The following is a 27,683-nucleotide window of genomic DNA, read 5'->3' on the forward strand; positions in this document are numbered from 1 at the left end:
TTTGTAATGTCAGAATCAAGGCTGCCAGTACATGCAGAACAAGTTCTCACAAACAGTATGATAATGCCCAGATAATATTTTTTGTGATATTGATTAAAGGGTAACAGCTAGGACATCAGGGATTATGTCTTTGCTCCTTAAAACTGTGCCGCTGATCTCTTACACCCATCTGAGCAAGATGAGGCTTTGATTTGATACCTCATTCAAAGGACGGCACCTCCAACAATGCAAGTGAAGCGTCAGCCTTGGCTTTTGTGCTGAACCTGTGAGTTTGGAATTGAACCCATAATATTGCAATTCAAAAGGCAAATGTGGGAGTCACCTGATGTGAGCACAGGAGCTGTAGCATTTTCACAAGCTCCGACTCTGAGCAGGTCTATGCCTCAGCGATGTTGTTTGCAATAGGGTATGCCATCACAAATAACATTTTGGATATTTATCTCGGCTCCATGGTACAGGTTTTTGGTATTCACTTTAATGAAGTGCAAAATATCCTTGAGAGAATGGTGAAAGTACAGGAGAGAATCCTAGTATTTAATAGAGCAATCTCCCTGGTGGAGGCTTGCCTTCGGTCTTTGGAGGTCCTGCTGCATGGTCCAATGACCAACTCCCTGACCAATTCAGGGAGTAGGAGCTAGACAAGTGTGAGCCCAGTCCCTTGCGATGAGTAGGAAGTGAGTTTCTGATTGTGTTTGAAAATTCGCTGCCATGCTTTGGTAATCCTGATTTGAAGGCTGGGTGCTTCAGGTTCAACGGAGCACATTATATCCAATCTATGATATCAGGGGTCAGACGGAGGCCCTAACCACTGGTCTTGTGATGTCCTGTACTCGAAGCTCGTCTTGAGGTTGGAAGTCGCTGATCGTGTCAAGTCATTGCCCCCCCCCCCCCCCCCCCCCCCACACCGGCAGGGTCCGAGGTTCCTCGCCACCTTGGCAATGGCATAGAGGTGAAGATGCTTTGTTTAATGGAATTTATGAGGGATCATGCGGGTTCAATGATCCTGTCATAGCCTTGGCCTTTCCACGCAAAATAAATGGTGTATTATCCTGCAGGTCAACAATAATCTTGGATTTTATTCCCTTGTGATTAATTATATTGTTGATTTCATGAGGATTTCTTTTCTCCTAACAAGGGTGTACTATATTTGAGCATGAGGATCATTTGCTATCCCATTTTAGCAAAAAATATTATTGAATCAGTTAAGTGATATGTGGCTTGTGTAGTCTTATCCTTTATTATGCACTGTAATCCTTGCAGTTATTAGGAGGGAGTGCATTTTAGCCGCTCCTATTTCATCTATAGAGGAGTGGAGCCATGGCCGGGTGATGGGTGGATGGTTGGTGTGGTGGTCGGCGATAGGGTTAGCCAAGTCCTCACTTCGATTGAGGATAGCCCTATTAGAGCAAATTGTATCAGACGGTTATTTTGCTGCCTTGAAATTTTGAGAATCCATGCTCATCTCCTTTGAAGACCTGGGCAGATTATATATGTTGGAGACGACTGGGTTTGTTCTGATTCTTTTGTGGTCGCCATTTTAAAGAACTGTTGGAGTAGGGGGAAATGAGTGGTGGTGCACGCCTGGGATTGGTTAATCCTTGTTCAAATGTTGCGCCTCTGCGTCGTTGGAGCCCTTTTTTGGTTTGGGGGTAGGCTTAGTTGGGTGTCATCTTAATAATAATCTTTACTGTCACAAGTAGGCTTACGTTAACACTGGAATGAAGTTACTGTGAAAAGCCCTTGTCGCCACATTCTGGCGCCTGTTCGGGTAGAGAGAATTCAGAATGTCCAAATTAAATAACAGCACGTCTTTCAGAACTTGTGGGAAGGAAACCTATGCAGACACATGGAGAACGTGTAGACTCCACACAGTGACCCAAGCCAGGAATCAAACCCGAGACCCTGGTGTTGTGAAGCAACAGTGCTACCTGTATTATTCCTGGTGTCTGAATAAAACTCATAGTCTTACAGTTAAAGTAGATGCTTTATTGTGTTTGTTCTCGCTCCAGCGCTTAGACTATTTTACATCTGAGCTGCCTGTCTGTGTCCTGCTGACCGGCTGCCGTTCGGTGAAGAGAGAGCCTACTTCCTGTTTGTCCATGTATATATGCACACATCTCTGGTGCTCCCTCTAGTGGTTACTTAGTTGTAGTGTATATAACTTAACCCCTTGTGTATATACAGTGATGCATATCACCACATCCTCCCTTTTTTCTTGTCACATATTTTCTGTACTTTGTTAAAAGAAAATTGTACAAAACATGTAGATAAATGATGACATGTACAAGTTGTGATGATATTGATGGTTATACAAAGCCAATTAATATTTATAAAATATTATAAATATCTTAATTAAAAAAATGAGTCCAAACTTTATGACTTTGTTCAGTTGAGTTGCTTTCTTCTTCTGTTGTTGAAGTGGTGATGTTGACATTGTCAATTCTTTGAGAACGTTGTCAGTGTTCTTGTATTTAAGTAACCAAGAAGTCATCATGAGGTGTTCGAATGGTCGAATCACTTTGTTGTCTGCTTTAGACTTTTTTTTTTCTATGCTTGTGGTAGGGATTCTGTATGTCATCTTTGTTGTCTGACCTGGACTTTTTCCTGTGTTTGTGGTATTGATTCTGTACGTCATCTGCCTTGAAAGCTGGTTTACTGGTTTGTAGTGGAGCAAATGTGAAATTCGTTGTCGTGCCATGGTATGTTTGTACACTTACCATTGTTTTGAGCTGCGCTGTCACATTGTCCTTCATGTGCAGAGTTGTACCATGTTGTACAAGTTGTTGTTTCATTGTTGTTTGTGTCGTGCTTGTTGTTGCCTTTATGCTTCTTGTTGTTTTTGTTGTCGTGCTTGTGGTTTTTGTTGTTGTGCTTCTTGTGGTTTTTGTTGTTCTTGTTGTGCTCAATGACTGTTCCATGTGGATAATTTGTGTCATTCTCAAAGTTATTTGTGTCAGTGTCCTTTGTGGTATCTGATGTTTCATTGAGCATTTCTTCTTGAGGATTGTGAGAATGACCGGATGTTGCATTGATCTTTGACATCACTCCTTTGTGGTTGATGTGATTCCTCTGATTCCTTGGTGCTCCTCTTCTGGAGTCATTTCTGGTTCACTTGAATCATCATTGATTTCTTGGTGCTCCTCTTTTGGAGTCATTTCAGGTTCATTTGAATCATCTTTGGTTTCTTGATGCTCCTGGAGTCAAACCTTCAAGATTTCATTTTCTTGTGGATAGGTTAGAGTAGATGAGGTTTTAATTGACGTGGTCTCACTGGACTCGAAGAGTAGTTTCACTTTAATTGTTGAGTGCTTCTGTACATACGAGCTGCGATCTGTCAGTCTCGCTGTGATCTTGCACATCTTGTATGGGAATTGTGATTTCTTCGTCACTTGTCTCACATACAGTGGGTAGACATTCAGTGTCTTCATGTTGGTTAAATCAGCTGGGTAGACTTTCATAGTCTTCTTCTGGTGTCTCAAATAAGCTGGGTAGACTGTCATAGTCTTTTTGTTGTTCACATGAGCTTGGTAGACTTTCATAGTCTGCTGCTGGTTGCTCAGATAAGGTTGATAGATCTTCATGGTCTTGTTCATGCATGGACTTCGCTATGGAGTCTCGAGTTGTTTCCATTTTGAGTCTGTCAACGAGCTCTCTGTGAAGGCTTGTATTGCTCTCTGTGTGGAGTCGTGCAGTGGTCTCGCTGTGGAGTTGGTCTGTGCTCTCTCAAGGGAGCCGTTTAGTACTCGCTGTGTGGCATTGTTTTCTTCTTGGGTATTTGGCAGGTTGCTGTCATCCAATGTATCAACGATCTGCCATTGCATCATGGTATTTAATTCATCTACCATGAGTAGAGTCGTGTTGAGCTTTTCAACCGTGGCGCTGATGCTTGTATGATCATCATATCCGAATAACTCAGCCATGTCGGAGTAGTATTCTTCGATAAACAAATCATCTTCTTTTGTTTCGGATTTGTCACCGTGCTCTTCACGTTCAATGTACAAATCATCTTCTTTGGTTTTGGATTTGTCATTGTGTTCTTCACTTTGGGTGGTGCAAACTGCTTGTTCCAGGGTGCTGCGGAGGTAGAAGTTCAGACATTGTTCTGTCTTTCGAGGGGAAAGGATTGTTTTGTAGGTTTAAAACTCTTTTTTTCAATTTTCAGAGATTTCCCCTTTAAATGGGCGTGGTCCGGGGACTCTGATGTCATGACGCTCGTGACATCAAGAGTAGGAATGGATTGCGCATGTGCAATCCGAAATTCCTTTACTGTGCACTCTTTTCAAAACTGCCACTGCGCGGCTTCGCGCGCATGTGCAAAACACTGTTTTGCCGGTTTGCCTCTTTTAGGGAAGTGCGTATGTGTGGATTGGTCAGACGGCACACGCGCAAGATGGCTGACGCTCACAACTTCCGTTTTCTTGTTTCAACCCTGCCTCTGCCTCATGGTGAGTATTCGTGCCATTTTTACGGATTTCATTTTCTAGATACTGATTCTTTGTAAAGACTCAAAAAAGTTGTTTTTGTTCATAGGCAAGGCATTTTTATATAGCGATTTCTAGAGTTAGATACTTATTTTGTGAAAGTTCTTCCCTCAAATTTTTATCAGATAGTCCAGAAATTAATTGATCCATTATCATAGTGTCTCTGAAATCATAATTACAGCCTTGTGCTATTAACTGGAGGTCTGTAATAAAATCAGTGATGGACTCTCCGTTTCTCTGGCATCTGACAAGTTAAATCTTTCCAGCATTAACTCCTTCTGTTCTGATGATTGTTTGAGTTTCACAGCAGAATGTCTTAAAGCAGCATTGTTACTGGTGTTACAGTAATCTTCAAATTTTTTAAGTATTACTTTTATTTTGGTGTTGTCTTCACCTTTAAAGAATTAAAGCAGTTATAGATTTTTCTAGCTTCATGTCCTGCTAGAAGTGCTATTTTCATTTCTTCTGAGGCCACGCTCAACTCATTAGCTACGATATACAGTTCGAAGGTTGGTTTAAAGATTTTCCCTCTATGACTTAAATTACCGGTTGTTTTCATCTGCGGTGGAGTTCCAACGAGTTGCATCGACTCAGCAGTCTCTCCACGTCCGTGTTTTCTTGTTTTCGATTGTGCTTTGTCTGCAACGTGTAACTTTTCTAGTAAGCATTCTGAAGTCACCTGGTCCTGTCCCATGTATTATTCCTTGTGTCTGAATAAAGCTCGTAGTCTTAGTTAAAGTAGGTGCTTTATTGTGAGTTTGTTCTCTCCAGTGCTTAGACTATGTTACATCTGAGCTGCCTGTGTCCTGCTCACCAGCTGCCGTTCCTGTGAAGAGAGCCTACTTCCTGTTTGTCTATGTATATATACACATGTGCTCCCTCTAGTGGTTACTTAGTTGTAGTGTATTTACCTTAACCCCTTGTGTATATACAGTGAGGCATATCACCACACTACCGTTTTATTTTGGCTTCCCGAGTGTCCTCCTTGTTGTGGTTGGGTCTTCCAGAGGGAGGCAGTGTTTTTTTCTCAATTGAGGCAGCGCGGCTCTATCCCTTAATATCCTCCTTGCAAGGGCATATAGTGCAGTTGTATGTTTAACATTCTTGTTATTCAGGCATTCCTCCTTTTGGGGTTTTTCTTCTCACTTGGGTGAGCAACATGCTATAAACCTTGTTTTGGTCATGGATACTGGTGATTCCCCTTATCGTTCTGGGGAAGAAGGGAATCAGCCCACCTCCCAAGATGACCAAATTATTGGATGTCTTGACAATTCTTCTCTTTAGTGGTGAGGTCTTCTCGATTGAAACTGATGTGATTTTTTAAAAATTGGTGGGAGTGGCACACTGCCGTGGCCGTGTAGTTAGTGAGGTGCAGCGCCTGCTGTGTGGTAGGTCCTGACATGCACTTTGTGTCAGTGTGTGCTAGACATGGTTAGGCCCAGTGCTGTTACCCTCTTATGCTTGGGGATTCCTTTCAGAAGTGTACTTATTAAAGACATCCTGAGAGGCTGCGTTTTTGATGTGCTTTGAATATCCTTGGTTGTGACTCGCAAGTGTTTGTTGGTGTTACATTGAGCTGTGTCTATACTGCTACTCCCCCTTATGGTTGGGATGGTCCCTGGCCTGATTTTGTGGTGGGCATGCAGTTTGAGGAATATGGACGTATGGTTGTACCTTGGTCCTCTTTTATAGAGATCCTTTGCTCCTGGTAGTTCTCCCTTATTTATTCTGTCTCAATTAGTGTGTTGGGAGGTGTTGACCATAATCAGAGTCTATAGCTGCTAGTCCTCTGTATAATTATGTGGAATGATGATCTTTCTGTACTGTGGCAGAGGTTGGGATTATGTTGCATTCTGTGGTATATGTAAAATATCCTATTACAACTGAGGTTCTTACGCATTTTCTTTTTTAAATTTTGTTTTGGTGGGGTGTAAGGATCTGGGATTGGCTCCTGCACAGGTACAGACGGGTCTGGTATCAAAGATTACAGTGTGTCATTGTTGCCTCTGCTATGGCTGGAGTTGAGGGAGATGTGTGTTGGTGGAGCAAATAAACCTATCCTGAACTGGTGGTCATTGCAAGCAATCGTCGTGTGTGAAAATGTGCACCATTTTAGCAGGTTTGCACGACTTTATCCTTCTCTCCCTTTTTCTCTAGTGGTGCATATAAACATATAATGCGAAATTCTCCAAAAGTGGAATCTGTCATTCTGACACCATGCATTCATTTCCCCAATTTTCCTGTCCTCCATTTTAACACTCATGATTGGGGAAAGTACAGCTCTTTCTTGCAAAACTTCAGACCTTTCTGCATCTTTGTCACAATTATATAGGTAGAGTAAAACAATATTTAAGCATTAGGAGTCAGAAACAGTTTAAATGAGTCAAATGTAAATTTACAGATTAGAAGTTTGAGTAAATGTTAAAGATTTGGTTGAATCTACCACGCTAGGTAGTAGAAACATAGTACTACGGTTTAATTTCCTCTTTTCTAAGTACTTACTTATTAAAAATAGTACACCTACATAACTGGCTTATCAGACATTTTCACAAAGTTCCTCATAATGAATTCCTGTGCCCACATTTATAAGAGATATAATATACATGAGTCCCCCTGTAAGAGTTCAGTCAGTAACTGCTTAACTCACTGACTGTTCCGGCTGAAAAATACATGGCACATGTACTTTACACAGGTTTCCTCGCAAGTTCTTAAAAAAGGGAAATAGGATTTTATTGTGCCGAACTCCCGCTCTTTAAAAAGCTCCAGCTCTCTCACTCACACGCTTTCAAGTGCACACACACCACACAAGGTTAAATGTTTTAAGAATCCAAAAGCATCAGTTGTATTCAGAACCTGTAGATGGATGCCATGGATAGTTTCAGACTGGCCTCGATGGTCTTTCCAGATTCTGCATCAAGCCAATTTAGGGACGCTAACGGACAATTTTCTCTATTCTTCTGATGTCAGCAGCTGCTGGATGCCAGTGGCAACTAGCTAGTCAAACAATGGGCATGGCATAGGTTTGCAGGATGGCTGGAGTTTGAGATGGTACTTACACATTTCTTTCTGGTCTCACTCTGGCTGTCTCGTTTCAAGTTTCATAAACACAAAAGGTGGCCAGTTTAGGAGTGATTATATTATGGCCAGAGGAATTCCTTTCTCCGCAAGGTACATTATCCGAAATGGTCGGGTCCAATGACTTGTTCCACTTCCCCAATGACGTCTAGATATTTCGAATGGTTCCAGAGTTGGGCCATTCACATTCATCCAAGTTCTCTCTGTTGGGCTACTTATAGATAGCCTGACTCTGTTCAAAGGGCTTTTAGGGTTCAGTTATGCAAATATTTGACCATCTTAGAAGTTTCTGTTCAAGTTATTTAAAACACTTTTGTTCATTCTTTTATCCAGTGGATGAAATATGGATTTTATAGGAAACCGTATTATGGTATGTTTTATTGACTGTTAGAATATTATAAATCTTTTAATATCTTACACCTACAAGATAAAAATATTCCAAATTATTTTTGTTGCTTTTAGTGGAATCGGATTACTGGACAGCCTAGTCACAAAAAATATTTTGATTTAGTAAATGTACACGCATCATTTGTAGCCAAGGCATAATCAAAATTCCTTCAGATCACACCATTACTGAAATGCACTTGCTACTAGCTAGAACAATACAAGAAGAAAAAAAAAGATTTTCCATTTAACCCCTTTCCCAAGTAGCTAGTAGATTTATGTCTGATGATGCCTGAAATGTGCATATCTGGAGCTATTTGATTCAGTCAGGTACAATATTTTGTACTTAAAGTAAAAGGTGTTTACTCCGCCTGATCGAAAGTTTCCTCCAGTTGTGCAGTTGGGTTACTGCACTTCTATGAGAAAACTGATCAGAGTTTAATTGTTCACAATATACTTTGCAAGATATGATTAGGACAGGAATGTTCTAACTGTTCCTTTGATGGTACCACGGCAGATTGGGCACTTCCTAAGAGAAGGTGCACAGTCTGTACAAACAACCAAATGACCGCACATTATAAACACAACAGAGACCTCCTTGTCCATACACACTTTACAAGTTCTTTCTTCCTGCAACCTTCGTAATTGCTCTTCCATGGTCAAACCTAAAGAAAATAAAAGTTTTGTTAGCTCCCAAAGCTTGCTGATTCACTAATACTTTGTTGCCTGAATATTACAAAAAAGTTAACAGAACAAACATTTTCTAGTAAAGAAATTAATTAAATCCAGGAACTGGAGAGAATTTCAGAAAGACAACAATTTTTATTGTCTTGATACAGATGTTATAGTGGATTAAAATATTTTTTTGCTCATCAATTCAGTTGACAATTAGATACAACTATGTGTGCATTAATAGTAAGCAGGTGGCGCAAAAGGAAGAAATAACTTACCCATCAGATCTGCTGATGCTGAAAAAGGCAAATGTTTTTGAACTGAAATGTAAAACAGATTTAGAGACTGTTATATTTAGTAAACAGTGCAGAGATACATTTTATATAAAAATGAATATATAAAAAAGGTACAAGGGTTAGGAAAGAAGGTGGAATTAGCCAAAGGCTATTCAATGTGTGTGCGTGTGGGGGGGGGGGGGGAAGAGAGAAGAGAAGAGAGAGAGAGATTGGGGGAGGAGATTTTGGGGTGAGTGTTGAGAGAAGGGAAAAACAGAATTTTGTAACCTCGATCAGATCCCCCACCCCCAGCCTTCTCTGCTCCAAGGAAAACAACCCCAGCCTAACCAGCCTCTCTTCATAACAGAAATGATTCAGTCCAAATCCCTACCGTGCAGAAAAGTTCCCTTTTTGAACACTAAGGGACAATTTAGCATGGCCAATCCACCTAATCTGTACATCTTGGGAGTGAGAGAGAAAATCGGATCACCCGAAGGAAATCCACGCAGACACAGGGAGAACATACAAACACAACACAAAGTGCCCCAAAACTGGCATTGAACACGGGTCCTTGGTGCTGTGAGGCAGCAGTGCAAACCACTGTGCTGCCATGCCACCCCATGAGACATGGGAAAGAATAATACTAAAACAAACTGATACAATGAATTACATACCATATATTTTTTCATGCAATTCTGGTTCATGTACAAACAGGGCATCTTTAAATGCTTCAGCTACTGCATTTCCCTTTCGAATTATTGTATCAAGCAGCTCTCTGGCTTGTTCGATTATCTGAGGTTTTTGTTTAATCACTTCACTTTCCATTTTATCAATTAAAGATCGTGTTTCTAGATCGTCAAGCAAGGGTGCTATATTTGTCAAATTTTGACTCAAAGCAACACAATTTTTCTTCAGCAGCATCACATCACCTGCAAAAGAGGAAATTGTTATTTGGAATTTGCTGATTTTTCATTAAGTTGATTCGAGAAAGTGGATGGGGAATTGTGGTGCATCACTAAATTGCAGTTTAGCAATAACAATGGATTCTTACTGCCTACTTTTGTATGCGAACTGTGTATCATGCAAGTTATCCATCCCTTTCAAAAATCACAAAAGGTATCAGTTTCCACCCCTCCACCTCCAACAGAATTGTAAGAAAGTGTATGGGACTGAGGGCATACATCTATTAACCTTGTACCAATGCAAATAGCATTTTGAAATTAACATTTGTTAATGGATCTTAACATATGCAAACAATGTTAGGTTGGCAAATGCAAGGATTCCATCCCCCAGTAACAATTCATTCAGATGGTAGAAGCATCAGGAAATACTCTCCCAATATTAATTTCATGTGAGAAGTAGCCCAACATTTTTTATCATGTGTTCTGAACATGTGAATTCTTTGACTAAGCAGACAACACAGAAATAAAAGGATTTGTATCAGAATGCAACAGACAAAAAAATAAATCTGTAAGCTCCTATTTACAAAGAGAAGATAACTGAAAATATAGGAAAGCTTTGTAGATGAAATCTGAACTATAATAAAAAGCAGTTTTGGCAAGGCCTTTCTTTAACTAGCTGTAAAGGAGCAAGGAAGGAGGGAGAAAAACATGATGGGCGTGATTTAATGGCCACCTCATGCAACACGGCTGTTAGATCGCGGGAGAGGCCAAGATCGAGACAGCACGAAACACCGATCGGTTTGCAATCAAACCAGCCCGCTCCTGAAATCAAGATTCCACAGTGGCATGGCGAAAAACCAAAAATAAGCACATACAGCCAATCCCCATGCAGCCAACGGGAACGACCCCCTATCTAACAGCCTCCAGTGTTCTAACCACCTCCCCAACAAGTGGTCATGCGTGCACCCGATTAGTACATCACATGAAGCTGGAGGAATGGCTGCTAGGGAAACCGAGGTGAGTGGCCATCTTCACTCCCAGGCAATGAGCCCCGGTGCTCGCGGGTGCACCATGCCTACCCCTGGATTGTGTGTACCCAATTCATAGGCAACCCCAGCCCATCTGTCCGACCGACCACCCATAACTCCCACTGACCGCGAAGGCCTCTGCGCGGTTGAAGACTATTGTTAATAGGGAATTGGCAATCCTAGTTAAGTGAGCACTTCACAGCTCCCAAGTGGATTCCCATGGGTATGCGTGCCATGCAGTGTGTGGGAGTTATTGCTGAGTTATTGCCCAATCAGATCATGATGCCGGGACACTATGCCTGAACACTGCAAGAAGCAACACCAGGGACGCAGCAACCAACATCAGAACACCCTTGGCTAAGCCCCAGCTCCGAGAACATTTCCACGACCAGAGGGCGAGTGTGTCCACTGGCGAGGGGCCCAGCGCCTGGTCCAGGATATATGGGTGTCTAGGGTACAAGGTGTGGGGTTCACTAACCAGGGGTGTTGGGGGGAGCAATGGAGGCTCCCGAATTGGACGACACCACTGGTCGTCAGTCTCACACCCTCTCCAATTCCTTACATACATTACATGGGCTGGATGATATCTTGGACCCTGCGGACGCTGCCCCTGCGGTGCTGTTGGCAGACGCCGGAGTAGGTAAAGGCTGCAGTGGCGACAGAGACCGAGGCGGCAGCCCATGTGCAGTGGCCCGCCCCACACACCGAGGACCCGGTCGCCCATCAGGTCAGGGAGGGACCCAGAGGGGTAGGCCAGTGACGGCCCAAGGTGTACAGAGGTCATTGGTCTTTCAAACAGATGGGCAGCACATGCTGCAGGAGGCTCCGCCTCAAAAGGGGACGGTGCAGCACCTATGCCAAGTCCTCACACACGTGGCACCACCTAAAGGATGCCCGCTCCTGATTATCATAGAATTTACAGTGCAGAAGGAGGCCATTCGGCCCATCGAGTCTGCACCGGCTCTTGGAAAGAGCATCCTACCCAAGGTCAACACCTCCACCCTATCCCCATAACCCAGTAACCCCACCCAACACTAAGGGCAATTTTGGACACTAAGGGCAATTTATCATAGCCAATCCACCTAACCTGCACATCTTTGGACTGTGGGAGGAAACCGGAGCACCCGGAGGAAACCCACGCACACACGGGGAGGATGTGCAGACTCCGCACAGACAGTGACCCAAACCGGAATCGAACCTGGGACCCTGGAGCTGTGAAGTAATTGTGCTATCCACAATGCTACCGTGCTGCCCTACGTGCTGATTGTCGTCAAGGTCACCGTCCTGAACCTTCATGCCTCAGGATCATTCCAGGGCTTGAGCGGGGACTTGTGTGGCATCTCACAAGCCAAAACCCACAAGTGCATCCGTAAGGTCAAGGATGCCCTGTTTGCCCGGATAGGGAACTAGATAAACTTGGCAGAACAGGATACCCAGGCAACAGGATTCACCGACATCGCCAGGATGCTGCAGGTCCAGGGGGTACTAGATGGCACGCATATCGCCTTGCACACACCAGGTCAAAGTGCCCTACATCAACAGGAAGGGGTTCCACTCCCTGAACGTCCAGCTCGTGAGCGACCACATGAAGATCATGCATGTGTGCGCAGGCTGCAGGTTTCCCAGGAAGTGCGCATGACAGCTACACCCTGGGGCAGTTGAACATGCCTGGCCTCTTAGAGGAACACCCCAAGATGGTCGGTTGGCTCTTGGGGGATAAGGGATACCCGCTGAGGACCTCGCTAATGACGGCAGTATGTAGGCCGGTGACTGACGCGGAGATCCGATAGCCCGGCCATGCGAGCGGTCACTGAGCTGTGCATTGGATTCCTCATAATGCAGCTCCAATGCCTTGATCGCTCTGGTGATGCGCTGCAGTATAACTCCCAGAGGGTCACCCGCTTTATGGTGGTCAACTGTACCCTCCAAAAGGTCAACTGTACCCTCCAAAACCTGGCATAGTAGCAAGACGAGATGAAGGAACATGTGGCCATCTCCAAGGAGGACGATGAGGTGCCGGGGGAGGGGAAGGGGATTACCCGCTGAGAGCTGAGATTTGGTGCTCCTCAATCTATGCCGGTCAGCTGAGTGCTCGCTCACACCCATCATCAGCGTGTGGTGTGCCAGGGGCAGGAGGGGGCTCACATTGCAGAAGAATAATGCCAAAGATGTTATATTTTGCAGGTGCACCTTTTTTTTTTAATGCTGTACATATGTGTCCCCAACTGCCCCTAGCTCCTATGGTGCCGCCCCACCCCCATGCCCTGCATTGCTCAACCTGCTTTCTGTACATCTAGTTGTGTGCACAGAATGCACAGAGGAGGAGGCAGGCTGCTGCCTACTGCGTCCTGTGGCCTTCAATGCCCCTGGAGGGCATCCTCTGGGGGGAGCGATAACCCACTGAGAGCCGAGTGTTGGTGCTCCTCAATCTGTGCCATTGTCTGGCTCCTGCCTCTCCACTTGAGTGCTTGCCCACACCCATTACCTGCATGCGGTGTGCCCGGGGCGAAGGGGGAGAAGTCCAGGACCACCCATGCTTGGGGGGCTGGGACAGGGGACTGATGGTCGGCTCGCATTGTGGAAGAGGGCGCCAGCCTGTTCCGGGTGCTGACTCAGAGATGCACGTTGTCAGGGGGGGGTGGAACGAGTGATCTGATGGCCGCCATCACCATTCCGTAGGATGGCTCCGGGTTGGCTGTTGGTACCCAGCGTCCCCAGTGAGTGCCCATACGACCCAGGGATTGGTCTTGATTAAAATACAGCTATCTAGCAAGGTGGCTTTCTGTCATTGATAGAATTAATCTATCAACACAGTGCAAGGGCAAGTGCTAATAAAATATACCTTCAGCCATTTCTTCGAGTTTTCTTTCTCTGTCTTCTTGTCTTTCTTCATCTTCAGCATTCAGCAAGTCAGTCACGAGCGCTATAACAGATTTGTAATTCTCTCCACTAGTCAGGATTTTTCTTTGGACTGTCTGCTTGACAAGTCTTCGATCAAAACCCATTTCCATAGCACCCTTAACCACTGGTGTATTCATCATGATGGAATCTTCTGATCGATTTCCCCCAGATCCAAAATGAACACCTGCATGAATTGAGTGCAATTTTCAGACAAGAATATAAAATCTTTAAAAAATCCCAAATGAATTAAAACTTCAGGAATAATGTATAAATTATAGTATGTTGCATTATCTTGGCATCGCACACTTGAGAAAGGAGGAGTACAGCATAGATTCACCAGAATGTTATCAGGGCTCAAAAGGATTAAATTACATAGACATAAAATGAAAGGAGCGGTATGGCCAATTGGAGGCAAAGAGCATGGCTGAAGTACTAAATGAATATTTTAAATTTGTCGTTTTTTAATATAAATTTAGAGTACCCAATTTTTTTTCCCCCCAATTAAAGGGTAATTTAGCGTGGCCAATCCACCTTCCCTGCACATCTTTGGGTTGTGGGTGTGAGACGCACAGTCACAGGGAGAATGTGCAAACTCCACACGGACAATAACCCCGGATTGAACCTGCACCACCCAACATTTGTCTTTACCAAGGAAGAAGATGCGGCCAAAGTCATTGTGAAGGATGAGGTAGTTGAGACACTGGATGCTTTCAAAATTATCAGGAGTTATAGAAAAGGCTGGCTGTACTTAAAAGTTGTTAAGTCACCAAGATGGAGGGGTCTGGACAGTATAGACAGGCAGAAGCTGTACCCAGTAGGGGAGGATCAAGAATCAGAGAACATCAATTTAAATATGAACAACAAAATAACTAAAGGCAACACAAAAGAAAACCTTTTACGCAGCAGGCGGTTTGGATCTGGAATTCGCTACCCGAGTGTGTGCCGGAGGCCAAATCAATTGTGGATAATTATCTGAAGAGAAAACATTTGCAAGGATATAGGGAAAGGGAGCAAAGTGAGATTAGTGGGGTTTCATTTGCTCAGAGCTGTCATGGACACCGGACTAAATGTGCTGTAAACATTCTATTACGCAAGCACAAATTGCATAAATTACACCCAGAAACTGTAAAATAAAAAAAATGGAGTAGATAGAAATCTTTTCCATTAGTTGGGAGTGGGGAGTCTAAGGTAAAGTGACATGACCTTACAATCAGAGGGCGGCTGGGAGGGGAAAAGTTGGGAAATATTTCCTCACGTATGGAACTCGCCACCATTAAATCAGTACATGTAATTTAACTTTTGTAAACAAAAAAGTTGATATGGAGCGCCAGTTAACTGGAGATAGGATGCAGATCAGCCAATGTCCCAGAGAATGATGAGAACCTCCCGTTTACATCTAGAAAGTAAACCTTTACAAAGAACTTAGCTGAAACCTAGCTTAAAAAACTTAGAACATCATTAGTAGTATGAGCACATTGGAATGAAGTGTGCAATAATTAAAACAATTCACAATGAATAGGTTTGACGATAATTCCAATGACAAAACACCATATTGATGGAAAAAAAGCCCAAACTGTAAAAAAAAGACGGTTCGATCTGAATAATGTGGGATTGTATGAATTGAGAGTTCTTAAGGGTTAAAAATAGCTCCTTTCAAACTTCCAATCCACAAAATTCAAAGACAAGACAAGAAATAAATACATCCAGGCTCATTCAAATGAATTCATAATCATCTCGGAACCAGCATATGGCTGCAGAAATTGCTCAGTATAGTGACCAAGGCCCAAATATCTTCAGCTGTTAGGTCAGAAGAGACGTTGTTCACTGATGATTGCCCAATATTAGCACAATTAAAGCAACAGTAGACTATTCAGCCCTTCAAGCTGTTCCACCATTCAGTATCATAGTTGACAGATGCATTAGTTTGCTGAGTTCAAGATCCTCATTCCCTTTGCCCATGATTTTTGACTATTTTTTGTCATGCTTCTAAAATGAAGTTAGATATAAAATATCTGTTCAAAGGCAGTTATTTTCTCGTTTCCCCACTGGTAAAATTCTGCAATCTCATCCTCCCAAGGGTTCAATGTTTATTTTGACTGCTGTCATGCGAGTGCCTTTAAGAACTGGATGTTTAAGCAATGTACCTTTAAGAAAGCAGTGATGTCAGAGTGGGTGGGGCTGAGGTCAGGTCAGCCATTTTGCAGGTTTTTAGTTTCAGTTTAAAAACAGTGTGTCTGTGTTTCCAGAGAGCTGCACGTTTTGAAAAGAGCTGGGTGTGGGTCTGTGTTTTGCACTGAACTGGATATCTGCCATGAAAGACCATCTCTGGATCATTTGGGTGATTTAAAGTAAAGCCTTTAACCTGATGTGATTTTGTTCAAAGATGTTAAGTCTCTTGGAAGTTTGAAGGAACATTTTAAGGAATTATTTACTGTTGCAATATTTTCTGCGTTATCTTTGAAGTAAGGGGTGTTAAGAGATCCAATGTTTATTTAAGATGTTAAGTTGAGTTCATGGAATAAACAGTGTTTTGTGTTTAAAACCCCACGTGTCCATAATTGTAATATCACACCTAGGGAAAAAGCTAGGAAAAGCAACAAATCCATTAAAGGGAGAGGTTGGTTGAACTCCATGATACATTTTGGGGTTCTGAAAACGCCTCGCCCATAACACTACTTTCATTCTTTTTATAAACGCATAGAAGCTTTTTTTTGGATGTTTTCAATTTTTATTTTTTTTCAGGTTTGCTCAATCTATTTGCGTTCGTATTATGTGGTCAACTTTTGCTGGTTTCTAAAATGTTCTTCTAGCCTACCACTAATCTTTGCCTTTCCTTTCAATTTGATATTTAAATTGCTTAGTTAGCCATAATTGGTTCACTTATCTCAGTATCTTCCTCAATGGAACATATCTGTTGAAAATTACAATAATTCTCCTTGAAGGTCTTCCTCTTTCTTCTACTACTTACCTTTTAACGTATCTTCCTTGTCCACTGTAGCCACCTGCATCTTCATATATCGTTGTACTTACTTGAGACACCAATTCCAGACCTACATTTCTCACTCTCAAAATTCTATCATGTTATGATCACTCTTACTATTTTATTTAATCCTATCTTATTACACATTACCAGGTATAATATAGCCTATTATATCAGCCATGATTGAATGGCGGAGCAGACTCGATGGGCCGAGTGGCCTAATTCTGCTCCTATGTCTTATGGTTGATCTTTCAAATGTCCTGAACACACAATACACTGAAGGTGGTCTTAAGGACAAGTTCACAGTGCACATTGCAATGAAGCAAATTATACTTTCAGTTATCCATAACAACTGAATGAATATTTTTATAGTAACTATATAGTTTGTTGCTGGCTTTTTGTTCAAACTCAGTTAAATCAATAAGGGTACACAAGTTTCAAAATTCATCAGGAGCAGCCAAAGAGAAGCTAGTACTTTCCAAAAGAATGAACTCATACTACTTCCAATAATGGATTATAAGAGCATGGCTTTGGAAAAAGTCAGCCAGCTAGAGATAGTGGAGGGCTAAATTGTAATGAACTTTTTTTTTTTTTTAAACCTTCTGTTTTCACAAGGTTGAATAGGATTACCAAGTTACCTGCCATATGATTTTCCTCCAAGATGTCTTCCGAACTTGAATGCAACTTTAAAGAAAAATGGGAAACAGTTGAGATAAGAATAGATACACAAGGATTTATGCAATATTCTGCGATAGTTGTAGTGCTGTTACCTGGAGATCAAATAGGTTTGGAAACCTTGTCTGGATCTGATTTACAAATGTTTGCCCCTTCTCTTGAAGAAGATATTCACATCTGAAGAAAAAATATTCGCAAGTTAAAGCTACAATTAGTTAAATATCAGAAATGAAATGGAAAGCAAGAAAGGAAATTGTGATCATACCACAAGGAACAGATGCACACTATACCATGCCCCAATTCCATTTTAAATCCATATATATTTCATACATTAAAACATTGGATGACATTCTTTGTTTCTCTCCCCCACCCCCCCCAAAAGTATTTCTCAATGGCGAGAGGCAGCCCACCATTGGCTGGCGGTGGGATCTTCTGGTCCCCGGTGTTGTCACTGGGATTTCCCATTTAATCCACCTTAAAATGCCAGGAAACCTGCGGCAGGATCAGAAGATCCCACTGGGGTTAACAGCCGGAAGATTTCACCCCAAATTGTTTTCAGAATTTATCTATGGTGCTTTTAACATTATAAATTGCTCCAAAGTTCTTCTCTGGAACATTGATATACACTGAGCCAAATGTTTTCATATTAGGTTAGGTTTTTTATTCTTGACAAGCTGACCATCTAGATCAAAGAGCTAGGTTTTAAGGAGGAAGATGAAGAGGTATGGAGAGCTTAAGAGTAAACAGTCTACTCGATCAAAGGCACAGCCACCAATGGTGGAACCAGTAAAATGAGGGTGCTCAAGGAGGTCAGAATTATATTTGCAGATATTTTGGAGCATTGCAAGTTGTAGAAATAGGAAACAGCAATGCCATGGAAGAATTTGAAAACGAGAATAAGAAATTTAAAATCAAAATATTGCTTGACTGGGAACCACTGCAGGTCGCACTGAACTTGTTGCAAGTTAAGACACAGGCAATAATTTTGCATGACCTCAAGCTTACTGAAGATAGAATGTGAGAATGCATTGAAATTGTTACATCTAGCAGCAATGAAGCCACAAATGAGCGTTTCAGCAGCAGATAAGCTGGAACACAGGTGAATATCAGTAGGTTTACAAAAGGTGGAGACAAGTCTTAGTGATCATCCAAAATGAAGTTGCAAGCTCCTCTGACACCGACTGGTTTAATCTCAAGATTGTTGTCAAGGAAAGGGATGGAGTCAGTGGCTAGGGAATGGGATTTGCAGCAGGGATTGAAAGTTATGACTTTAGTCTTCCCAGTATTCAACTGGCAGAAATGTCTGTTCATCCACTACTGAATGTCAGAAGAACAGTCTTAGGGCGCAATTCTCTGGAGAAATTCCTACGTTCATTTGTGGCGGGTTTTTCAGGGAGTTTCCCCACCGGCTCTGCCGGCAAGTTCCCCACCGCTATTCAATGACACTCAAAGTCATTTTGTTGAGCCCTGGGGAGTTTCTCACTGGTTTAGCCCACACGAGAATTTTCTTTAGCACTGGGAAGCTGTACTCAAAGATCGGGCTGCCGATTTGAAACGGTGTCCCGGCATGCAAATGAGCTTGAGGGTGTGTGTGTCTCATGGGACATGTAACCGCGCACACAACCTGCTATGGGGTCCCTCGGGGGCCCCCCTTACAGAACCCCCTCTCCTCCAGAACCCCCACCTGTCAGCCCCCCAATCTCCAAGACACCGACACCCCTACTTACCTGCCCTGCACACCCCCACCCCTCAACACCCCACCCCCTCCTGAACCCTCATTTCATGGGCATGGTGCCCCTCGGCCCCTGACCCTTGGCAGCGCCACCATGGCAGTGCTCCTGCCTGCTTGGCAGTGCCATTCAGACACCTTGGCAATGTCAGATACCGGCTAAGTTCACCAAAGCCGGTTTAAAGCTTTGGCACGTGCCATTTGGTCCCGCCCCTCGTGTGCAGGATTCTAACTCCAATGCCTTGCAGGACTCGGGTGAATCCCACGAGATGTGAAAACTTCCGGGAAGCCCGTGAGAGGGCTCTCGACATTCACCGCACACTGTGCTCAAGCGAGAGTGCAATGCAGCTGATGAATCGCACCCACATTATTTCATTGGAGCTGGGCATCATCAACATATACCTGAAAAATGACACTTGTTCAGATGATGTCACCAAGGGGCAGCATGTAGATGAGAAATAGGGAACCAAGAATGGTTCTATGGGGAGGCACCAAAGTAACTAGGGGAGCAGGAAGAGAAATTGTTGCAAGTGATTTGCTGGAAAAAATTAGATACCAATGGAACCAAGTGAGAGAGTCGGCCCACCCAACTGGACAACAGTGGACAGGCTGTTGCAGTAGACCATTCAAAGGTTGCACACAGGTTGAAAGGGAAACAAAGTTTAGTTTACCTTTGTGACAGTCACACAGGGTGTCAGCTGTGACTCTTGTAAAGGTAATTTCAATATGTGTTGTACAACATTGTTAAAGGTTTTCACCATAAAAACCTAAGGCTTTAAGATTGTATTTCTGGAGGAGTTGACAAAAAAAAAAAAAAACTGATTGGCATGTGTTATGGGAGAGGTGTTTTCAGAACCCCAAAATGTATATGGAGTTCAACCAACCTCCCCCTTTAATGGATTGTTGCTTTTTGACCACACGGCTTGTTCCCCAGGTGTGGTATTACAATTATGGACACGTGGTGTTTAACACAAAACAATGTTTATTCCATGAACTCAACTTAACCTTCTAAATAAACATTGGATCCTTTGACACCCCTTACTTCAAAGATAACCCTGAAAATAATACAACACTAAATAATCCCTCAAAATGTTCCTTCAAACATCCAAAAGACTTCCCCTTTAACAACAGACATGAGGTTACATTCAGTATACTTCTAGTCTTTGGATTTGCAGACATCAACAGACCAGTTCTGTGTTTTCTTCCTGCAGCTCTTTGCAAAACACCCAGACACTCCCAGCTTTCTCCTCAAACTGGCTTTCTCCTTTCAAGCAGCTCTCAGCAAACCAGCCAGGCACTTTTCAGCTGCTCTCAGCAAAACCAGCCAGGCACTTTTTAGCTGCTCTCAGCAAAACATAGACACACCAAAGCTGCTCTCTCAAACTGAAACCAAAAGCAGAAGTGAGCTCAGCTCCCCCCAACCTCTGACATCACTTCAGTAATATGATCAGCTCCATTCCTTAAAAGGTACATTGCTTAAACATCCATTTCTTAAAGGTACTCTCACAGGCATAGTCCATTTTTCCCGTTCTTCCTCAAACCAAAAACCTTCTCGAGTGACAGTCTCTTTGAACAAGAAAGTCTCTGCACGATCCATCCATTCCTCTACTCCTCGGCATTTCTCTTTAGAATCAGATACTTTAGTTCAATCTGACCCTTGCAATTCTCCAATACAGGAGCATTGGTGATCACAGCTTTCAGGCAATCAAATGCCTGTTGAAAGTCCCCTGTCCATTGAAATTTTTTACGTTTCTTCAGCAATTCCATCAGTGGGGCAACCATGCTACAAATCCTTTGCTACAAATCATTTACACGAGCATAATAAAGTTAAGCTTAGACTAATTAGCTCATGAAGGATTTGCAATCAAGACATGAAATAACAAGACAATATTATTCAACATAGGCATTTATCTGTGCACTTGAAACATATTAAAGCATGTCCTGTTATAAGCTCATCTGAACAATTTACCTCGGAAACCATTTTGCATGTTCCACCCATGGATCGTCTCCAGCCTCCCAGCTCCTCAGGCCACCATCACAATAAAAACACTTCACATCATCATTTTGACCTGAATTTCACAAAATACACAGTCAATTCTCCACTTAAATTATGTTGTAGAATGTTTTGCACTACCATCAAATGGAGGTCAGCAAGAGGATTGGGGGCCAGAATATAAGAGAGACCTCAAGGAGGAATTGTGCAGGATTACACCCGTGTGGGATCCAGCCAGTCAATGAGCTCAGTTGAGGAGGGATCACCTGCCATCAAAGGGATACCAACTGTGCTGGCCATTTGATGTGGGCTTCAAACCGCAGTTTCAACCCAGCGGTGGGGAGATAAGGCACTTATTAATTGCCAACCAGTGGCAGCATGGTGGCACAGTGGGTTAGCCCTGCTGCACCGAGGTCCCAGGTTCGATCCCAGCTCTGGTTCGCTGTCCGTGTTTGCATGGGTTTCGCCCCCCACAAATGTGCAGGCTAGGTAGATTGGCCATACTAAATGGCCACACTAAATTGCCCCTTAATTGGAAAAAATGAATTGGGTACTCTAAAATTTTTAATTAAAAACATTTTTTTTAAAAAATTAATTGCCCACCTAAGGGCCTCAACTAGCCCACTGGCAAGCAGGTGACCAAATTTCACCCCCACTGTTGGTAATAAATGCAGTGGCGGCAGAGCAGAGAGGACACCGAATGTAATGTACTCCCCCCACCTTCAAATCCATGATCCTCGGGATTAGATTCAATGTAGTATAATGTGGTGCAGAATCTTTGTTTGGCTGTGTAGATCTTACAACAAATGAGATTTGATAATGCCACGTCAATTCTAGCTGAGCACAAGATATTAGCACAATAAACTGCATTTAGAAAGAACACAAGGCAATTAGCATTCAAATGTGAGCAGAAGAAAATGACCTCACTCATGCAAATAGAAATGTTTTTGGGGGAAATTGACTCTTATTTTGCAAACGGCTAAGTGATGCCCAATCTATTAATGGTCAATGTTGAAATTGGGCATCAAAAATCAACACAAGTGTTTAATTCCATAGTACTTGAGCCTTATGCAACACCATTTTCTTCAAAACATATTGTCCTCAAGCCCAAATAAGAAGGCAGATGTTAAATGTCCTCCATGAAAGATCCCAATTAGGTGGAAAACAGATGGGTAGTTTATCTGGACAAATTTAGAAATCTGCCAAAGACTGCAAGAAGTTATATTTGTATAAAATACCTCATGTTCTCTTTATATTCCTCCCTACCAACTGCATTCCTCCATTTGCCAATCCATTCAGCTCAAAACATTTATAACCAGGTGTGGCACTTCCCTCATATTTGAATGCTTTAGTTATAATTTTAAACACAACCTCAGGAGAAGAAAAAAGTGAAATTAAAAAAGGAATATTACCAACATAGTAGAATCCAGCTCTAGATAACTGTTCTGGTTGAATAAAATTCCTGACTGGCCATCTCAAAAATGTCTCTAGTCGAATATCGTAAGATTGCATCTCAGGATGTCGTGGATGCATAGCTCTGACCATTTCACTTCTTTCATCCGTTCTTTGAGGTTCTGTATTAATCATTGGAACGTTACCCATATGATTCCCCAAAACAAAGGGGCATGAAGGAAAGTGCCTTCTATGTTCAGATGTTGCACGATCTCCAGGTTCCCAGTTACTTAACTTTCCACTGCAAGCAAAACATGCAACCCTATCTTCTTCCCCGGTATAGTAAAATCCAGCTTTGGCCAGCTCTGCGGGAATTAAAGAAGAATAGGAGGGCCAATTCTGAAAGGTTTGCAGTCTCATTTCTTCACTACACATAGCTGCAATGTCCTGTGAGTACCTCAATTGATGAGATATATCTTCCACGCTTCTGGAAGCCACCAGATCACCAGGAATGCTGTGGTTTAAGGCAATCGCTTCTCCATTTTCATGAAAAGATGACTGAAAAAAGCAAGCTGCATTTGATGGGGGAAACGCAGAGAAATTTGACAAATGATCAACACCTAAAGGCAGACTATTTATGAATCTGCAATTCGGATTGCATCTCTTGTGTCTTTCAACAGCATTATCACCTGATTGCCAGTTATCAACAGTGCTTCCACAGCTGAAACACTTCACTTTATCATTTACACCAGTGTAATAGAATCCAGCACGGGCAAGACTCCTTTCAGGCAAAGCATGTGAAGGGAAGTGAGCAAATGTTGAAATTCGGTAAAGTTCGGAGGACAGATCATACTGCAGTTCCTGATCTCTGCCGATTCTGAAATGGCCAAAACTCTGATTTTGCAATATATCCATGAGGAATATTCTGTAGAATAAGGGCGTACCTTTTTTGGGAGGAGCTTTGTTACTGTTCTTTTTTTAAAAAATAGAAATGTTTCTCAATTTTAAGTTGGGGGGGGGGGGGGGGGGGGGGGGAAAGAGAGTGTGCACGTGATGAGCTTGCATGTCAGACCTTAACCTGGCAGGTTCCAAATAGTGACTAGTCCTGACGAACTTGTTTAAAGAGGAACTACCCACACCTCCAAATCAATCTGCATGTTAAATAGTAACCTCTGTTAGCCCAGTTTGGTTTCCTCTATGTCAGCAGAGTTAAAATTCAGGGTTATTTACAGAAAACATTAAGAAAATTATGAGAAAGAAAGAAAGCATTTCAAGCACTTTGGAATCTCCCAAATATTTCTGAAATGTTGTCACCTGTAACACAGGAAACATGGCAGCCAAATTCTAAATAGGTGTGGACCTACAAACCATAAAAGGACGTATAGTGATGTTAAAGGATCGAGGAAGTCGAAACAATTTTAAGTTTCCTTCTCTCCAATCAGAGCTCATTCTGGCCTCGATGCCCAACATCCTGCCATACTGAAGTGTGTTAAGTCACAGCATTCAACTTGGGTGTTCAAAATGATCACAAGGCTTTGCTCATGTAATTGAATTTAATTCCAAGAGCAAATACATTTCTTTGTTGATATGGATCCATTTCTTAATTTTCATTTTCTTTAATATATTTTCATAACATTTAATGATTATTATTCAACATGCAGCTGAATGTTTAATTTTAAAAAGTAACAAATTGTAGGGAACAGAAATTCCTAAAAGGGGTTAAATTAGGATAGTGAACAGAAACAAAGCTCCTTCCAAAAAAGGTAATATGCCCATTTAAGCTTAACCCTCCATTATGACGTCAAAGTTTCAGATTTTAAAAAAAGGTTCATTTTCATAGTTGGAACAATTAACGTCACAAAAGAAATAATGGAGCCAATATGCAATGCGATCAGTCTTCCAAACAAATCTGCAAATTAAGAGAAAAGGTCAATCAGCAAAAACAGTTAATTTTACTGTAAAAATATTCTTATAACCATCACATGTATTTTTATCAACAGTAATCTTTAGGTTTATTAATCTGCACACAAGCCTGATGGGTTAATATTGTCGAGTTACTCAATTTCATATGACAAACATACTAATCACTCAGGAAGAACACAAAATAAATTCCTTGGAGTGGATTCTCTGCCGGCTGGATGCTCCGTTTTGCCGGCAGCCATGGGGTTTCCCGACAGCGTGGGGCAGCCCCACAATAGGAAACCCCATTGACCGGCCGGCGTAACAGAGCATCCCGCCAGCAGGGTGAAACGGAAATGTGGTGTGGCAGAGAATCCAGCCCCTTACCGTTACTTCATGTACCAAAATGATTAAAGAACTACACAGTATAGGGATGAAATCTATACCTTTCTCCTCACCTCAAGTCTCAATCCTGAATGTTAGACAATTCAACAGTGTTCTCTCCAAACAACCAGAAATAAGTTAGAGGTTTTTAAGTAAATTATATGCTCCGTTGAACTCAAGAGTTACTGATGGGAGGGCTATTCTTTAAAAGCAGAAAATGCTGGATAAACTCAGCAGGCCTGGCAGCATCTGTGGAGAGAAAGCCAACATTTTAAGTCTAAATTACATTTATAGAAGGGTCATTTAGACTTGAAACGTTAACTCTTTCTCTCCACAGATGCTGCTAGACCTGCTGGGTTTATCCAGCTTTTTCTGCTTTTATTTGAGGATTATGCTTTGGTAGCTTTTTGCCATCTATGAAGTGCTCAGTATCCCGGATGACCCCGAGTGCATCCAGTTCCAGCTCCCTAATTCGGTCTCCCAGGAGCTGCAGCCAGGTGCACTTCCCATAGGTGTAGTCATCAAGGACAACGGAACTCTCCCTAAGCGCCCACATCCTGCAGGAGGGGCATATCACTGCCCCTTGACAACAGCTTCTTTCTGGAAGCACTGACGGCCGATGCAAATCTTCCCCGCTACAGCCAATCAACGTTGCCGCTCTGCTGGACGCTTGCCTTCACTCGAACATGGGAGGGTATCTTGCTGAGATCCACTTTTTGGAAGCACTGACACCCCGTTGCAAATCTTCCCCGCTACAGACAATCAGTGCCACGGCTCTGCTGATCTGTGCAGAGTCTGAACGTTCTCCCCGTGTCCGTGTGGATTTTCTCCGGGTGCTCCGGTTTCCTCCCACAACTACCGAAAGACATGCTTGTTAGGTGAATTGGGCATTCTGAATTCTCCCTCAGTAAATCCGAACAGGCGCCCGAGTGTGGCAACTTGGGGATTTTCGCAGTAATTTTATTACAGTGTTAATGTAAGCCCGCTTCTGACACTAATAAAGAGTATTATTATTAATAGGCCTCAAGGACCTGCTTTAAGGAAAGCTGTCTTTTTAACTGCATCAAAGCAGAAACCATGGGATTGAGTGTCTATTAATTATATTGGTGCATATTGACCAAACCAGCACAAACGGTAGAGGAGTTTTAAACATGTGCGTCACACTTAAAAACCAATCACCCTCGTGTTTTCCATGATCTTGTACACTGGCTCACTCCCCAATTTGCAGGAATCAGACCCCATTCAAAAAAAAACCCACCTACACCGCCAGGTCAAAATTGCAAGATTTCACTGCACTCATTTTGCTAGGCACACAGATACTAGTACCACATATTTTAAGAATGAACGTAAAAAAGGCTGATAAGTATATACCAATGTAGCTATCAAATGGTTCCGTATAATACATATAATTGTTTTCAGCCATTTTAAATCGCATTCTTTGCAGGTGGATGGATATCCTTACTAAAAATATTTTACTTTTAGTGTTAAATCCATTGTCAGCTGTAATAAAAATGTACCTAACCACACTTAAATATAAAAGGTAAGTTAAAACTTACACTGCCCAATTGTACCAGTCAATATGTAGGCAAAGGAATTATGCAGGATGTTACTTAACCACAGTATTTTTGGTGTAGCTTACAAAATGGAAACTCCTTATCTCTGATCTTTTAAAGTGATCCAACTGCCAACTTCAAACTACACACTAATGTTGGGGCCTCTTGAAACCCCCCATTTGCAGTTGTTTTTTTTTAAGTTGACTGTAATACATTTACTGATTAACATCTGACGAACTCCAGGATTCAGCAATATACCCACGTCTATCTATCCAAACCAACATTTTAAACATTATAAATATACTCGCCTGTAACATTTTCTAAGGAATTTTATGTAAAATACATTATTTTCAATGCTGTGATTCACTGTCCTAATTTTGTTCATGTAACACAAATGCCACAAAATCCCACCTCGGTTAAAGATTTTGCCAACATATGTTAAATGATCAAATTGGTTTACAATTGGACTGTTTTTGAATTCAATTCAGTCACAACTGTTTCCACTTCGGGCAGCCCCTCTGCTGCTATTTGAACGTGATGCGGAGATGCCGGCGTTGGACTGGGGAGAGCACAGTAAGAAGTCTTTCAACACCAGGCTGAAGTCCAACATGTTTGTTTCAAACACTAGGTTTCGGAGCGCTGCTCCTTCCTCAGGTGAACGATCAACCCAACATATTTCTTGTGTTCTAACTAACCTCCCTTCACCGCCATTCTCTCCCTCGCCAACGCTCCTTTCTCTTCCCCCCCCCCCCCCCCAAAAAAAAAATTAAAATTGACCTCCAAGTCTCCGCATCTGGAGACAGCGACCAAACAAAACGAACTGCAAACATTGTCAAGACTTACCTGACGATGTGGCAGCTGCCCCCTTCGTTAACAAAACGAAACGCGACACCTTTTCTCAGACAACCGTTGGGGGGGGGGGGGGGGGGGGGGAGAGAGACAGGAAGTGGAGACATCCTCAAAGTAACAACTCACAATTATTTTATTCTGACTCAGGGACCACGCCGTTGAGGGTGAATCACACGCTGGCCGCAGCAGTGAGGCGGGCCAGTGCCAGGAACAGTGAGTCACCTTCAGCTCCGGCCGCCATTTTGTAAACACCTCAATACGAAGACAGAATGAAATAAATCATCACCTACCCTCACCCGGCGGCTGTAAATACCGAGTGTCCCCTCCACCTCTCCCGGCTCCGGGAATCACTCGATATAATCTCGCTCCGTGAGGATCGCTCCCTTTTGAGGATCACTCGCTGCCCTCCTGTCGAAGATCGCTCGATCCCCTCTTCTCTCCCTTTAAGGATCGCTCGATCCCGCCTCTGAGTTTAAATTGACCCCCCCCCCCCCTCCTCCTCCTCCCCTGG

At 42.6% G+C, this 27,683-nt stretch overlaps 1 protein-coding gene across 3 annotated transcripts; it reads right to left on the reverse strand.

The window, feature by feature from the left end:
• Positions 1–1,971: 1,971 nt before the first annotated feature.
• birc2 (baculoviral IAP repeat containing 2) lies at positions 1,972–27,674 on the reverse strand. 3 transcript variants are annotated; one of them, XM_072476347.1, is made up of 9 exons: positions 27,463–27,674; positions 22,508–24,396; positions 21,072–21,171; positions 17,469–17,550; positions 17,337–17,382; positions 13,660–13,902; positions 9,562–9,816; positions 8,891–8,932; positions 1,972–8,605 (listed from the first exon to the last, which is right to left on the reverse strand). In XM_072476347.1, the coding sequence occupies exons 2-9, from the start codon at positions 23,400–23,402 to the stop codon at positions 8,412–8,414; spliced, it is 1,857 nt and encodes a 618-aa protein (XP_072332448.1). In that variant the 5' UTR covers positions 23,403–24,396; positions 27,463–27,674; the 3' UTR covers positions 1,972–8,411. The 3 variants fall into 3 exon arrangements, with proteins under 3 accessions (XP_072332448.1, XP_072332450.1, XP_072332449.1); XM_072476349.1 differs by lacking the exon at positions 27,463–27,674 and adding an exon at positions 27,167–27,255; XM_072476348.1 differs by lacking the exon at positions 27,463–27,674 and adding an exon at positions 24,845–25,019.
• Positions 27,675–27,683: the final 9 nt, after the last annotated feature.

This window comes from Scyliorhinus torazame, chromosome 15 (assembly GCF_047496885.1).
Source record: "Scyliorhinus torazame isolate Kashiwa2021f chromosome 15, sScyTor2.1, whole genome shotgun sequence".
NCBI lineage: Eukaryota > Metazoa > Chordata > Chondrichthyes > Carcharhiniformes > Scyliorhinidae > Scyliorhinus > Scyliorhinus torazame.

Bases quoted from the DNA above. Each gene is read 5' to 3' on its own strand.
- birc2 (XM_072476347.1), bottom strand. From the start codon at position 23,402: ATGGATATATTGCAAAATCAGAGTTTTGGCCATTTCAGAATCGGCAGA. The intron at 17,383-17,468 runs GTAACAGCACTA...TTTTCTTTAAAG, and splicing joins CAAACCTATTTGATCTCCAG to TTGCATTCAAGTTCGGAAGA. The intron at 13,903-17,336 runs GTAACTTGGTAA...CAATTCATGCAG, and splicing joins GGAGGAAAATCATATGGCAG to GTGTTCATTTTGGATCTGGG.